Source organism: Leptosomus discolor, chromosome 7 (genome assembly GCF_034619465.1).
Source record: "Leptosomus discolor isolate bLepDis1 chromosome 7, bLepDis1.hap2, whole genome shotgun sequence".
In the NCBI taxonomy this organism is placed as follows: Eukaryota; Metazoa; Chordata; class Aves; order Leptosomiformes; family Leptosomidae; genus Leptosomus; species Leptosomus discolor.
This window is the reverse complement of record NC_141397.1, coordinates 41,907,026-41,922,734: the sequence shown is the minus strand read 5'-3', so window position 1 is coordinate 41,922,734 and position 15,709 is coordinate 41,907,026. Positions and strand designations below refer to the sequence as shown.

Below are 15,709 nucleotides of genomic sequence, written 5' to 3'. Positions count from 1 at the left end.
GTGTTGCACAGGGGTAAGAGATGGCAAAGTAAAATGCAATTTTACAGCTGCAGAAGTCATATGTCATAGACTGGTTCCTCTGCAGCAGGGATGCTTGTGTCTCAAATGCATTCCAGTTTTGTTCCAGTTTAGACAGCTCCCCGAACTTCTTTACAGACTAGAGATCTTAGTAGTATTAGACAGGTCATTCACAATGGGTGTGTGATAGAAGCTAAATATTTTTCTTAGATGGGTCCAGTGGTTCCTGTAGTGTATATTGAGCTTTATGTATCAACTGCTTTTAACCTGTCAACCTCTTAATTTATGGTTGTTTCAAATTTTCTGATTCATTGTACCATTGTTCTGCAATGCTGCTTGCATTCATGAGACTCCCTCTTTCCTAAAAGACACTACTGATTTAACTGGAGCTTGTTAAGGCTTACAATACCATTTATGTAGATCACGGTTTTGGTGCTTTAAATCTAAATGCTAAACTCCCTCTAAAGCTACCTGAAAAGGGAAGCTCTGAATTATAATTAAAGAGAGCATTATATTGCTGCAGTCAATCTCAGTTCACTAACTCATGTTGGAAGTCTGCTGTAGCATAATGGCTAATTTGCTGTCATTACCAGATTGATTTATCTGCCACTTTTATTTTTCATTGCTGAATAAAAGATCACAAAACTTAACCAGAACTATAAAAGCTGTATATAAATATAAGGTTCCAACAACTGTGTATTAAAACTTCAGTGGGGCAGATGTATGTGATAGATACCTTGACCCTCAATTCAAAGTATAGTATTTCCATAGTTGAATTTCCATCACTAATGACCCATGTTTAATCAAAACAGATGAAGCAATAGACGAAGCAATACAGTGATGACTCGGATAATACAACATAAGTAAGTAGGAGAAGAAAACTGTAATGCATTCCCACAAAAAAAAAAATCTACCCTTCCTCTCTGTTTGGCCTTGTCAGTGAGATAATTGAGAACATCAGTGGTCCTCAGCAGGTAAAGCTTATGCTTAAGTACCTCCATGAATCAGGGCCCAAGTTGAAAATGTGAGTTTCAGGTGTAAGAATTGAGAGGACTTCTCTGTCTTGTGGGAAGGCATTGAAAGGAAGCAAAAAAGATCTGCAAGGGTTTTCTGAATCATTTTCCAAGAGTTCTGACATATGAGGGATAAAGGGTACCAGAAAAATGGACAAAATTAGTTGCATGCACCTTTCTTATATAGGAATAAAGAGGTCCTGCAGAGACGGGAGGATGGTCCTTTTAGTACATATAATTTATCTGTCACATTTTGTAAGTGAGGGCACACAAGCAACTTACTGAAGTGGGGACGTAACATGGCATCTTTTTCTCTTTGATCCACCTCAGGAAGCCCCTGTTAAGGAAGCGAACATCAACCCTTTAAGATAACCCATCAATCAAAATCACAAAGAGACTTTTTGTAGCAGTCTTTGAAAGTCACCACGCCCAGAAGGGAAGCAGTTGCTCACTTTTAACAACCTTGCAAGCCCCCAGATACTCAAAGTTCAGGACTGTTCATGGCAGCTTCTTAACTGATCGCATGACTTGGGCTGGTCCTTGAGTCAGCTCACTTAGATCCAAGCCATAAAGTTTTATACAGAAGAACGTGAAATGAACAAAGCAGGTCTATGAATTCTTCAGACGTTTTTAGTCTATCCTTCCAAAATTCCTCTGCTGCCACTACTCATGCGAAAAAATGATGTGCTGAATTGTGATCTGACCACAAAAGACTTAGGGGATGAATAAGCAAGCATGGAGTTGCAACTGTGCGACTTCTTGAATTTAAGCAAATCCTGAGATACTGTGAAGCCTTACTCATCTCAGAAGGCATCTGGATGTGTGTGGCAACATTGAAATATGGTGTCATGGTGACCTTATTTTGATCAAGGACTGCATAATTTTCTGCACATAAGAAGTTTTATTGCTTTGTCCTTTGGTATTCATTGATGTGACTAGGACTTGTCTTGTAAAATCTCTGTAGTCAGTGTGATTGGAAAAACTTATCTTCATGTGTTTTCTTTAAGGAAGGAATTTCAGGAGAAAAATAGGTGTGTTGATTTATTAGTGCTAACGGGCTTTATGTGCTTCCCCTTAGGAATAACCGGAGCTAGTTCCCCACAAACATCTGGATAGCTATCAAATCACCAACATCTGTATTTCTGCCAGTGCTGACCCATATGTTGAACATGTGCCAGTCACTTTACTCGAAGGAATTTGGAGGATAAATTGAGAAGCTCTTAACTATAAAGAAAAATGTGTTCCATTTTTAGAGGATTATTTTAAGTGTTGATCCACCTTTAATTTTTCCATCGAGAGAGACTTTGTAAGCATGTGAGATTTTAAAAAGCAACATCCAGAATATTTTCCTAAATTTATAGTGATTTGGATTCAGTGTCTGTTGAAGTCAGTTAGAAAAGTCTCTTCTGCTTTTTTTTTTCAGTAGTCTAGTGAAATTCTTTGTTTTGACTGTAAAGAAAGTCTATGAATAAGGTCAGTGTCTTCAAGCAAATGTGTCCTTTCAATTACCTTATGGTGTTACGATATCAAATGTTTGCAAAATAATCTACAAGAGGAGACAGACAAAAATAGAGGTTGCAGGAAAGATATATTTGTGGTTTTTAAGCACTACCTGCCTGTCTCTTTTATCCAAGGCCAATACCTTTGCCTTTAATCTAGATGACTATATCCTTTTCAGTGCACTATAGAAGAGCCCAATGGCTCTCACCCTGTTCACCATACATGAATCATTTAGTGGTCTGCAGCTGGTCTGTGGAACATCTCGGTGTGTTTTTGGCTGAAATTTGGGTGAGGATACTGCATGATGATATGTCACAAGTTTTGGTGAGATAGGAGTTCTCTGAGGGTCTGTAAAACACAAAGCCGCTGAATTAAACCATTTGCAGAAGATTACTTGTATGAAAGACTGTCTCTGCACTAAGAATTAGCTGTGGGACTTTTATGCTTTCCACAGTTTGTTTTGCAAAGGCTTCCCTGTGTAGACTAGCCTGGGAAAGAAGGGTGGGTAAAGTTAGTAGGTTCACAGTACTGAGAAATGAAGTTGATGTTCCCCAATCCAGAATCAGAAGAAACAGCTGAAATGTTTTGTGGCCTATGCTTTTGAATAAATTGGAAGTACACAGTGATTGTGAAGACTGCCATTCAGTGTTTGACTGCCCTGGTGAGTAATGATCCTTTTCCCTCTTGCAGCTGAGGGCTGGAAGCTCAGTGTGTGGGCATATGGAGCACAGCTCTTGAGCCAGCTGGCAGTTCTGGGTTAGAAAATCTTCATTGTTGGACCCACAGTGTTGCATTATTGCTGTTCTCTACATAAAGACTGTTTTCTTTGTTTTAAAGTTGTTGATAAATACAGATTTAATCTAGATTTTTTAAAAAAGGAGGGGTTTTTAAGTCTTATTTGTGACCGTAGCTCTTTAATGGACTCAGACATAATTTCTCATATTTCTACTTTAGTACCTAAACAAGAAGAAAAAAAACCCACATGAAAAACAACAAACCTCCCCCCCGATTTCATCTTTGTTAAGCTAATCCTGTCTCTTGTAGCTATTTTTCTCTTAAATTTTTAGAAACAGGTCATAATGGACCACCTATCTAATTCAGCTGGAAATCATGAAATAGTTCATGACCTTCTGAAACAAACGTATTAGTTTTCCTACTGCTAGTTGAACTCCTTAATCAGAGGGTCGAGAAAATTGTCTCTAGAGACTTCTGTCTCATTGCTTTTCTGTCAACGAAAAGATTCCCAGAAAAATGAAAAGACTTTTACAGCTTCCTGCTTTATCCTGATTGACTTAGAAGAGAGTGTTTTTTTTGGTTCTTCCTTCTCAACTAATGCAATTCTTTTAAACTATTTTGTACTTTCTCTCAATAGTACTTAGTATACCAGAGATCTACAAATAAAATACCTCTATTTCTACTGTGTCTCGAAGTTACTAGCAACTTTTGAAGCATGTCCCTGCCAGGAAACATGAACATGCAGTGCCACAATGCACCAGAGACAAGTTTTAGAATGTACTTGTACTCTGGTCACACCTGGATTCTAAAGATACATTTTATACTTCTCCACAGGTAACATCCCAGTACTCAGTGCCTCATGATTCATCATCAGTGCCACTGTGTAAGTCAAGAACAGAGAGAAGCCTGTAGTGTTTTTGGCAAGCCTTGCTTGCTTCCTCTCCAAGCCTAATTGTGTCAAATGTGCGGTGCATTTGAGCTCCAACAGACCACCAACATAAATGCCCTGTCTTTCTCTAGTGATGTGGCATCTGTTCCTCTCTGGTATTAGTACCTAGCACTGTGCATAACTGGCACAGCTTTTACTTTCTCTATGGTTTTCACTTACAGGAAGGCTGTAGAAGCAGGTTTTGGCTACTTTTTTTTCTAATATTTTTTTGAATAGTCCCTTTCCTCAAGCAATATAAAATAGCGATATCTCTGCGTGGCCACCTTTTACTTGTACATTAGCTGTGTCGCCACCTAATTGCATTTTGGACTTTTTGGTTTTCATATGACAGTAGTCCATGGTTACTATGACTTGCTTGCTCCAGAATACTTGTATGTATATGTCCTACACATCTTGTCATTTAAATGTTGTCTTCACCCTTGCTTAGGCATAGATTCCAGTTAAGAGGTGTTTTTTTTTTCCACTTCACATAGACCCAGAGCATCTGGAGTGCTATGATAAATGACACACTGCCTCAGGCTCTCAAGCCAGCCCATACTGCAGTCATGAATGTGCAGAGATCCTTCCACAAGTCTGTTTTAGTTCTGGAAACTACACTATATTCACTAAATATTTCATTCCAAAAGTACTTGTGGTAAAAGTAGTCTGGGAAATCCAAAGCAAAGGGACACCCTTTTATTCTGCCCACCGGTCTGTGGGAAGAGATTACCTGAAAACCTTGATCTTAGAGATTGCAATAAGGGTGTTATCTTCACTCATAAACTAGCCCCATGCTAGCATGCATAGTGCAGTGATTCACAGCACTGAAGAACTGCTTATACGTGTGGAAAAGTAATTGCAACGAAGCTCCAGAAAGAATGAGGTAGTGTTTTGCGCTATCTCCCAATGGTAGTTGCATTTTTGTGTGTCAGTGTTTAACATGTATAGTCACCGGGAACAGTTACCTCCCTGGCTAGCCTCAGATGTAGGCATGTGCTAACTGTACTTTGAGCTCTGACTTTCACTGTGTGTTTTGGCAACAATTGTGTGAGTTTTGAAATGCACAGTTACAGTTTAATAACGAAACTGTTGTGTATTGAAAGTTGGTAGAAAAAATATGCAAGACTTTGTCACTGGAGGTTCTGCTCATTCAGAGGAACTGCACATGTATACCAAGTATCTATTAGGAAGAAGCCAAGCTGAGGGCAATCCGCATTTTAGAGCCCTGTATAAATCTTGTTTAACATCATGCATGTCTTGGATTGCTAGGCTAACATGCCTTTTTGGGGCTGACTTTGTTTTTACAACAATACTCAAATACATCAAAACAAAAAAAAACTAAAACCAAACAACCCCACAGCAAGAACCTTACTTGAAAAGATAAGGGCGGTTTACTTCATCCCATAAAGTGATGATAAAAGGCTGATTTTTAAGAAAATATTATTCAAGCTGTTGTTTATTTTTACTAGAAATGTTTTTTCCTTTCTAAGGAAAAATTATGACTTTTCAGTACACTATACATCTTTGCAACTGTGCACAGGGTTTTAGCCTGAAAAAATTAAAGTGGATGCTTTTTTTATGTGGCAAAACCTTTCATTAGAATAGTTAGACCTAATTTAAGCAATGTAGACTGTTTCTGTGGATCTATCTTGAAAGAAATGTTGATCGTTATAGAGTTGTCATTCAAAGCTATTTTGCAAGTGCTTTGTGCTGTAATCCATCTTGGGAATTGTGTGCTACTTGCTGTAGCTGTGGCTTCCAGTCATTACTGTCTGTGTTAGTGATCGATCAGATAAATCAGATAACATCGTTCCTGCTTCTACTCTGATGGCTGTTAAACTGCTGAAGAACTTCAAAGATAGTTATAGTTGTGTGAAGAACCTAGCTACCTAGATTACATAACTGCTTGTGGTTTTTTCTCTTGTAGATTGTGAGAACTGTTTTTATAAATCAGTAGTTCTTCTCCAGTTATTTTGGCCTAACTCCTGTTGAAACTGTGAATTGTTATTGTTAAGTAATAGCTGACAGTTTGAACTTGGCAGATATGAATTATATGAATCATCTTTTGGAATTGCGCTTTGACAAAGGGAGAATAATACTGATAGCCACAGCTTTATAAAAAAGGTCCAGCCATAGTCCTCAGGGCTTTTACTGCTTTTCTAGATCATCCTACCACAGTGATGCTAGATGTCCATCAGTCTTCTACCGCACAAATATTCCCAAAGAACTACTTGCTTTTTCTATCTATCAGCGGAAACCCACTGGTTTCATAAAAGGTTAATATCACATCTGCTCTCCAGCTTTCTGCTGGTCAACTGATTTAGTTTTGCTTGAGATTGCTTACTTTAAAAGGGAATGGATAATTGCGCCCTCTAATTACAGTGTATAAAATAATGTACAACTGTACTGAAATGCAGGATATAGAAATAATAAACTAAATTTATTTACCAGCTCATTCATTGTGTTTACAAAGCGTTTGGAAGTGAAATAAATAGTGAGCAGCTCAAAATCAAGTTAGCAAACTGTAACTGATTTTTGTGAAGCATAACTAACAATTATTTTCTAAAAACTCTTCCATATAGCGTTTTCTTTTAAAAGGGCAGGTATGGTTTGGTACAGCAGACTGTAGAGCTTTCGCAAGTCTCTTTGATAAATGCTTTTGCAGCTAGTTGCAACTTTGTTATACACTGTTGTTCTGTTAATGGTAAAGCCATGGCCGCTAAGTCTGAAAAAGGTGTGCACTGTGGTTACTACTTCCAGCAGTTCAGGTATATTCCCCTGCACACAGTCTACAGAAATCATAATTTGATTTCATGGCAAAATAACCAGAGCAGAACAAAAGTTTGCTATTTATCACTGGAAGCTTCTGTTGTTATTAAGATATATCCTTGGCTTGTGTGTCTACTGCCTTTTTTTCCCTTTGCATCACCAGCCTATGACGCAGTGAGCCTATTTTAAACTTGGTGATGTTATCTCTATTATTGGTGTTTCCAGAATCAAATACTCACCAAAATAACCCAGTTAATGGCTTCAATGTTCATCAATCTCACCAAAATATGAGCTGCATATTTACTCCTTCCTGTACAAGATTTTATAGTAAAGAAGCTGTTTAAGTTTACAAAAAAAAAGCAGAAGAAAGAGTCTACTGTAGGGCTGTGATTCAGAAAAGGGTGTGGGTTTGTTGGCTGGGGCAGCAGTCTGAGAGGGTGGTTGCTTCCTATGTAATTGCACAGCTGTGCCAAGGCTGAAAGAATAGGTTTGTGCATATGAAAACAGCAAAGACGACTGATTTTTGTGCAAAGATAGAAGTTTTCAGATGGTACATAAAGGTGTTGGTTCCTATCACTGTTACTGGAAGTCCCTTTTCCAACAGACTATTTGGAAATTGGTCTTCCTAAGTGTCTTAGCTTTGCTCACATTACCAGATTACAATAGTGGGTCTGCTGCTCTGAAACTTAAATTGCACCAGGCTTTCTCATGTCCAGGGTTACACGTGGCAAACCACTGTCTAAGCTCCAGCACAGGAGATGTTACTAAGGAAAGATCAGGTATTCTTAAGCTCTGGAAGTCTTACTGCTAGAATTTTTTAAATCCCTTGCAACTTGTCATAAGTTTTCTTAAGTTAAAAACAGCCTTAAATTACACTTGGAACTGAGCAGAGGCTTAAAGGATGATAGTAGTAGCTTGTAAATAATCCTACTCAGTGATTTCTGATTAAGAAGCGTTGTCCATGGCTGTTAGGAACGGACAGAGAAGGAGGCACAGCCTTCTTACTTTTCAACTTGGGCAGAAGTTTCTATCAACAGATACATAACAGGATATTTATCTGATGTTATCAGTATAGACAAACTCACGGAGAGACTGTTAAGTAAAGACCTTACCCCTACACACAGTAATGGAAAGCTATGTTGTTTGTTTTTTTTTTTTTTTCTGTAATCTATTCTGAAGGTCTGATTAGCTCTAAAGACATCATACCCTCTCCTTTCTGTCAAGGTGAGCAAATTCAAACTTCCCTTTCCCGCCTTTCCAAAACTCACTTTGCTTTTTTGCTTTAGAATCTGTTTTGCACTCTGCCTTGTTAAATAGCTACAGGAGGTGAGTAGAAAGCAAGAGATGCTTTGACTTGGCCCAGATGCTGAGAGCTTTCAGTTTTTTCTCTGACCCAAAACGTTTTGGGACAAGTTTGCAATGTTTCCTGCAAGTGTTGGTGTAGTGTCAATTGTGATATGGTGGACGTAGTACTTCCATGAGACTCCTAATATGTTTATTAACATGTTGTTTCTCGTTAGCTTCATCAAGAGTGACTGTGTTTATGTATAGGAAGACTGCCATTTTAAATACAGTAGAACACAGGAAGAAGTAGGGTATTGATAAAAAGCTTTGGTCCTACATTCAGTAGAATCTTTCAGGATAAATAAGAAGAGAAACTTCCAGTGCTTGGTATTCTCTGCTACTAGCAAAATGTCACAAATTAGAAATGAAACTGAAAGTTATAAGAAATTGTTTTCAAAAGCAGCTTAATGAATGAATGGATTTCAGGTTCTGTCTTTGAAATGTGACACAATTTGTTTTGCACTTACATTCTTTTTTTTCTTTAAAGTAATCTTGAGATCTAAAACACCGCACCTGTTCATCTTGTTTAATGATGCTTTTTGAGCACTCTTAATTCTTACTCTTTTCAATATGCTTAGAGATCATTGCATATCCAAAAAAATTGAACTTTGAATTTTATCATTTGTGTATCATGTGGATGTGTATCTGGGTGTGGTTTTTCTGCTGTGTACATTGTTCTCTCTGCATCAAATTGTAAATAATATGTAGTTAAATTCTACTACTGCAAAACACTAATATGTTGTCCTTTATTTTGGCAAGCCTTAAAGACGCAGAATATTTAATCGACTTGAAAGCATTAAAAAGAAGCTATTGTTCAACAAGCTGTAGCTTTCATTCATCCTGTAAGTCTCTAATAAATGCAAGATGTTGAAGAGAAAGGAGCCAAATATTGGCGTGGTCCTAAGAGACCAAATAAATAATGGAGCTACTTAAATTTGTCATTCTCCTTTCATGATTACACTCAAATCTAAAATGTACACAGATGTTATCTCTGTATAGATAAGTTTCAGTATTTGCTTCTACTATCAGTTTATTGAGCATTGTTAAATCTATTCAGTAATGTTTATACTAGAATGGTATCCTTTTTTCTTATTTTTTTTAGAAGCTTGTGGATTTTTTTAAATTTAAGTTCAGCAGATATTTGATTATTGCAGAGTGTAAGGAATTATTAATGTCTTGGAGAGCCGTTGCATTAGAAGGATGGTCTTACCTTGTCAGTTCTGTGGGCAAGGTGCCACCTTTGAGTCACACACAGAAGCACGGTGGCAATGACAGTAAATCTTTCCTTTCATATATGCGTGTGGTGGTTTGCACTCAGTTTTATGACTTTGGTCTTTGAAGACATGGGAATTCAAACAGTAGGCCTGCTGTATTTGAGCCTCAGTTACCGCATGACAGAAATGGTCCTCTGCTCACAGAGGTGTCTTGTGCTTGTATTGACTTTATTTTGGGTAAATGGTTCCCATGCTAACATTCCTGTATTGGGCCTGTGGAAAGAAAAGAACGCAGATTTGGACTGATTCATAATCCAGCAAGTTGGAAGTTGCTTAGCCTCTCCTTATGCTCCGCATCTGAATCCTATAGTTGCTTACGGAATAAGGATCTCTATAGCTTGTGAAGGTCTGGCATAAGAGAGCAAATGAACTTGCTCTATGCATGTCATATGTTGATCTTTGTTTTCTTGGAAAACTCCCATCTCTGTGTATTCCCTGACACTACATCTGCTGACCATCATGTACTGTAAGGAATCTAGGGTTTATGAGATGAAGGCAATCCTGAATGCAAGGTCTTGTACTATCATGTGTGCGCAGACTCGCTGTGCGCTTCAGTGAATTGTTCTGTTGAAGCCTTTCCTTAAGGCTATGTTGCCATGTGTCTGGAAGCCTGAAAAAATAAACAGTTCCTCAGAACACACCCATAAAGATTTTTGTGGCAGAAAGAGTGGGAAACTGATGCGTGGCAATTTTGCAGCTTTGATCCTTCTCTTAAGGATAAGGCTGCAGCAGAAGAGGTGGTGGCTGAAACAAACTTGGAGAACTGTTGCACCTAACTGCACTAAGATAGAGATGACAGCAGTTTAAAAACACAAGAAGATATTCCTGCTGAATGAGTTACTGTAAGTCATTGAATGCAGTGTTTACATGACATGAGGACCTAATCAAAGCTGTAGTTACGATGTTAGATATTTTTCCTTTGCCTGTCCTGTTACTTAAAATCTACTTTTCTTTCCCCGAATAGACCTCCAGGTGGTGAAAAAAAATAGAGAAATTCTTTGGAAAATGCTGATACACCAGTGTTGTGCAGACAGATACATGCCTCTAAATCTGTTTCTCCCTGTAGCACTATCCTTTAGCAGGTTTCTTTAGCAGAAACACTTAACTTCAGCAGTCTCTTCTGACGTACAATGGACTTAAATCAGGATTAAATCCCACTGAAGAAGGCAGTGGTATTACACTGGTGCAAGAGCTGGTGTGAGATAAGTCGTGCATGGCTTTTGTTGCATTGGGTATATGAAATGCAGCTGCTGGCTGGTTTAAGAGAAGGAGAACATCCTCTGTGTTGGGATGGATGTATTTCTGTCAGAAGGTAGCTGTCACTCAAAACCAAGCTGTGCCATGCTCATGATGAATGAGCATGGATGCTGTACGTGCAAAGCAATGTTTTTCCATCTGTGTGTGTTAGACTTAGCATAATACAACATGAATGCTAGGAACCAGACTAGAAGCCCAGTATGCAAACTGGTTACCTGCTTGGCCTGGCAAGCACTGTGCTGCAGGTAGAGCAGCAAAACCAGTGTGGCATCTTGTCATCACTGGGCTTGTCTCCAGAAGCTAATTTTCAAACACCAGCAGTTCAGGTGTGAGGTTTCTAGAGATGAGCTGTATTTGATCAGCTGTGTTTAACTGTCATAGACACGTTGGGGTAGTGTCAAGTGTTTTGTGAGCGCACGATAAACAGTTTGAACAAAATTCTCCCCATTGAAGGTGATGCCTGAGTTTCGCTTGTGTAGTCACCAGTGCATTAGTTCAAAATCCAAAGCTGGCTGTTGTTTCAATTTCACTGGTCTTAAATCAAAAAAGGGCTTTTGAGGAACACAAGAACAAACCTTGTTCTCCCCCTTCCCCCCCCCCCTTTTTTTTTTTTTAGTACTAAAGGAAGACAAAAAATATGTAATGTCTCCATCAAATTCTGGATAATTTTGGTTATGGCTTATTTCTGTTCAGAATCAATGTATTTGCAATTTATTGTACATTGTATGCTGCTGGGGGGGGGCCTTGAAGCCAAAGGCTGTGAAACTTAATCAAAAGTTTCTTCCAGTGTGGGCTTAGGCTTAGAATTCAGCTTTTTGCAAGTTCATGAATGCCCAAAGTTTGCTGTATTTGACTGCACAGACAAGCAACTGTTTTTTTTAGATAGTGGTAAACCATCCTTGGGATTTAGAAACTCCATACAAAGTGCCATTCAAGGTGCATTAAAAGCATGTAATTAATCACTTTTAAAACAAGATGCTAAGGTTGCCTGCTCTGTACAAAAAGAAGGCAAGCTGTCCATTGTTACAAAATCGTCTGACTGCATGAAGCCCTGTTACTTCTAATTAAAGGACTAGGAACATCCAGCTGAACCAGTAATTTGATTCTCTCAAACATCTCTTAATGCCTTAGCAATGAAAAAAGACCTACATATTTCCTTCTCAAACATTGCTGGAGTGCCTGCAATCATGAGTTGTTTTTTGTGTCTGACCAGTGGTGATAAGGAAGCAGATGATACATTATGGGTGTTTGCAGCACATCTGCAATCAGCAGGAATATTTTTTTTGTACCATAATTTTGATTATAGGGCTCTCTTTGCAGGAGGAATGAAGCTATATACAATCACAATTTTTCTCTTGTACAATGAAAAATAAATGACACTTAAATATATTGGTTTCATACTTGTCTCAGAATAATGCAGGATTTTATTTAATTGAATGTGGAATTTTCACAGTTAAGAGGTCTGGAAAAAAAAAAAAGCTATGTGGTTTCTAGTCTATAACCTCATATCCCAAGAAGTTGCTGAAGTCTGTTTTCTTGGGATGTGCATTGTCGTTGACTGTTCTGCTCTCACTTTTCACTGGGGCTGTTTTTTCTCAGGACAATAAGGATACTTTCACATTCATAAATGCATTTCATTTAGTTTTCAGCAAGGGGATGATGCCTGCAGTGCTGCCTTTATGGATGTAGAAGGTAAAGCAACAGCGTAAGATTGGCATTGTAGGAGACAATCCCTGCTCCCATAATCTGGATATCCATAAGACAGCATGTATATTTGAAGGAGGAAATTTAAAACATGCTTTTCATGTTTTGTGTATTTCCATTGCCTTTTTAGTATGATAAACAAAAATAGTGTTTAAGTTTCCTCTAGAAATAAAAATAAACACATAGGGATGGTGTGTCAAACAGAGAACTTCTAATAGTGTGCAGTACCACACACCTAACTTCACTATGGTTTAGGTTGTGTCATCCAACTTTCAGAATTTGTCAGCTGTAAAAGTTTTTGTCAGCTGTAAAAGTCTACTTCAGTCTGAAACTTGGCAAGGTGTTTCTCTGCCAGAGAATGAACTCTCTTCTTTTTCAACTAAAGTGTATCTGAATTCTTAATTTTTAGGATTCTATAAGCACTTCCAGAGTATTAGCTGCTGTAATACCAGTGGGAATGCTGAAGTGATTCTCTGGCAGAAGGATACAGCATGTGTGTGTGTAAAATACCGATGATTTAATGTACAATGAGATATGTTGTATTATCTGTTTAGTTAAATCACTTCATGGTAAAGGGATTGTAATGCTTATCATAACAAGCAAGTTACTTGCCCAGGGAGATGTAATAGAGGGAAGGCACTGAGCAGGCTTTTCTACAGAACTTTGCCAGTGTATGCTAATCTCGACTCACAGTATTGTGTCTGCTCATTTGCTGAGCTGATCTTTAAGTGACTTTGGTTTGTGTTACATTGCAGTGAATCACATGGTGATGTTCGAATGAATGTAGAGCAGGATTAGACAGAAAACCCATTGTCTGGCCAGTCCTCAGGAGGTATAAAGTGATAGGTCTCCTGCCTTGACTGGAACTACTCGCCATCCAGAAGAGTGCAAGAATGATTTATGTCAGAGGCTTTTTGTTGTACAGCTTCCAAAGAAAGCAGTGGGAATGGTATGGATTAATGTCTCCTGTATCATTAAAAACAATCTTGGGAACGGATCCCTTTCTTAACCCTGTCTATGAATTCTAGCACTCCAGTCAGTGTCTTGGGTATATAATACTTGCCTTCTGCAATTTGAAATGTGTTAACCATGGCACAACTTAAATAAATGTATATTTTTTAGGCCACTAGAAAATGGTGTTTTTAAAGGAGACTGTGTTTTCCTGACTTTATTACATTGTTTTGGTTCGTAGCAGATGATGTCAAGTCCTGCCGAACCACTGGCTGGTGTCCAGACCTAGCCAGTGTTAACAGGGACAGAATTTATTCACACAGCTTCTTTCATTCATCCTTTGCAAGAAGTGCCTCTTAGACACCCACTCACAGCACTGTGAAGCAAAAGCTTCAACTTCTGTTGGTGTGCAGTTATCCCACAAGCTTTCATTGAGCTAGAGGGATGTTTTGGAAACGTACCCATTTGAACTGTCCAAATGCAGTGTCAGTTACAAAAGCTGTCTTACATAGACCCTGCTTGTGCTCGCTGGAGCCTGTGCGAGTCCTTCATTGACCTCTAGTGTCTGGGCAAGGGTCTAGCTAGTGAGAATACAGTTATCTTTTAAAAAGAAAATATTGGTGGATTATGTGTTGCCTTTATTACACACATGTAATATTTTTAATTGTATTACTGACGAAAGCTGTATTAGCTATTAGTGTGTTCATATTGCAGATCTCATGTAACTATTGATGTTCCTGTTTAGGACAATATTAGTCTTGTGACTAAGATTCAGGTGCTTGCTGTTAACCTCTAGTTCTTTCTTTCCCCTGCTCCCTTTTTAGAGGCCTTTGAATCTTTGCTTCACTTTGCTGAAAACCGCACAAGTTCCCTGTTTGAGACAGCTTACAGACCTATGGCAAAAGAAGCAGCAGAGCCTGTTAAAGAACTTTTTACAGACATCTCTCTTTACATTCTGGGTGCAGAGACTACAGTGGAAAGTGCAGTATTACGATTCTTTGACAGTCTCTTTCCTCTGGTGTATAGTCGGCTAATAAACCCAGGAATTACAGATTTGTCAGAGGACTATACAGAGTGTCTACGGCTTACAAGGCAAGACGTAAATCCTTTTGGACACTATTCTAAAAACATGGTTACAGAGCTGTCAAAATCTCTTTGGGCAAGTAGGATGCTCAGCCAGGCCCTCAGTCTGGGCATTGAAGTGATAAATACTACTGAACATGCAGCTCTTACGAAGGAATGTAGCAAAGCCCTAGTGAAGATGCAGTACTGCCCACATTGCCAGGGCCTGACGCTAATCAGACCCTGTGTTGGATATTGTCTAAATGTAATGAGGGGCTGTTTGGCCAGTGTGTCAGAACTGGATGCACAATGGAGGGAGTATATCTCCACGCTGGAATATCTGACTAATGAAATGGCTGCCTCACGTGATCTGGAAATTGCACTGACGGGAATCCGGAACTCCATCAATGAAGCCATCCTGCATGCACAGTTGAATGGACCACAGCTCTCTGCTACAGTAAGTGCTCTCTAATTATTCTCTACTCTCATTTATCACTTTCATTGTTTGATGAATAAATACTTAAACAAGTTGGTGTTGTCTTTTTATCAGTTTTCAGTCTTCAACTAGATCTTTGTTTATAGTCTGTGAAAACATTACAGATAATTATGATAGGGTTTAGTAAAGTCTGCTTTGAAATTTAAGGATTTTGGGGAAAGTTTGTTCCTTGAGAAACAACCCTGTAAATCAGATAGCGCTGGCTTGTCTGCCAGAATTTTCTAAACAAAGTATTGGGGTATATTATAGTTGATATCAACAACGTATTTTCAGACTTCAAAACGTCTGATCCTGTAACTCTAGGAGTGGTGTTTCCCCGATGTGTGAGTATTTGTACTGTGTGAGGGGTTAGAAAAGTGTGTTTCTAAATAAAGGTAAATAAATTAACTTCCATAATTTTATAGTGCTTTCATTTTTGTGTTGACTGAGACATCAGGAAGGTGGTACAGGTCTATAATGAGTATATGCATCATACAAAAGTTGGAAAAAGAGCATGGTATAAATCAGCATTTATGTAAGTAAAGGATAAGAAAACACTTAAAGTGGATCCATTTTTGTAAGTGGTCGCTTAAGGAGGAAAGAACTAGGATGGTAGAACTGTCTCATAAATAATAGCAGCATATGACTGGCAGGTGTTCTCTCAAGGGATTGAAGATTA

The 15,709-nt window shown here is 38.5% G+C and overlaps 1 protein-coding gene across 1 annotated transcript in view; it reads left to right on the top strand.

Annotated features, from left to right (window-relative positions):
- LOC104350103 (glypican-5) overlaps nt 1-15,709 on the top strand; it is a 383,557-nt gene that overhangs the window by 78,158 nt on the left and 289,690 nt on the right. The window contains exon 3 of the mRNA XM_086468316.1: nt 14,318-15,012. Within this exon, the coding sequence (XP_086324442.1) occupies nt 14,318-15,012 (695 nt within the window). The remainder of the gene's footprint in view (nt 1-14,317; nt 15,013-15,709) is intronic.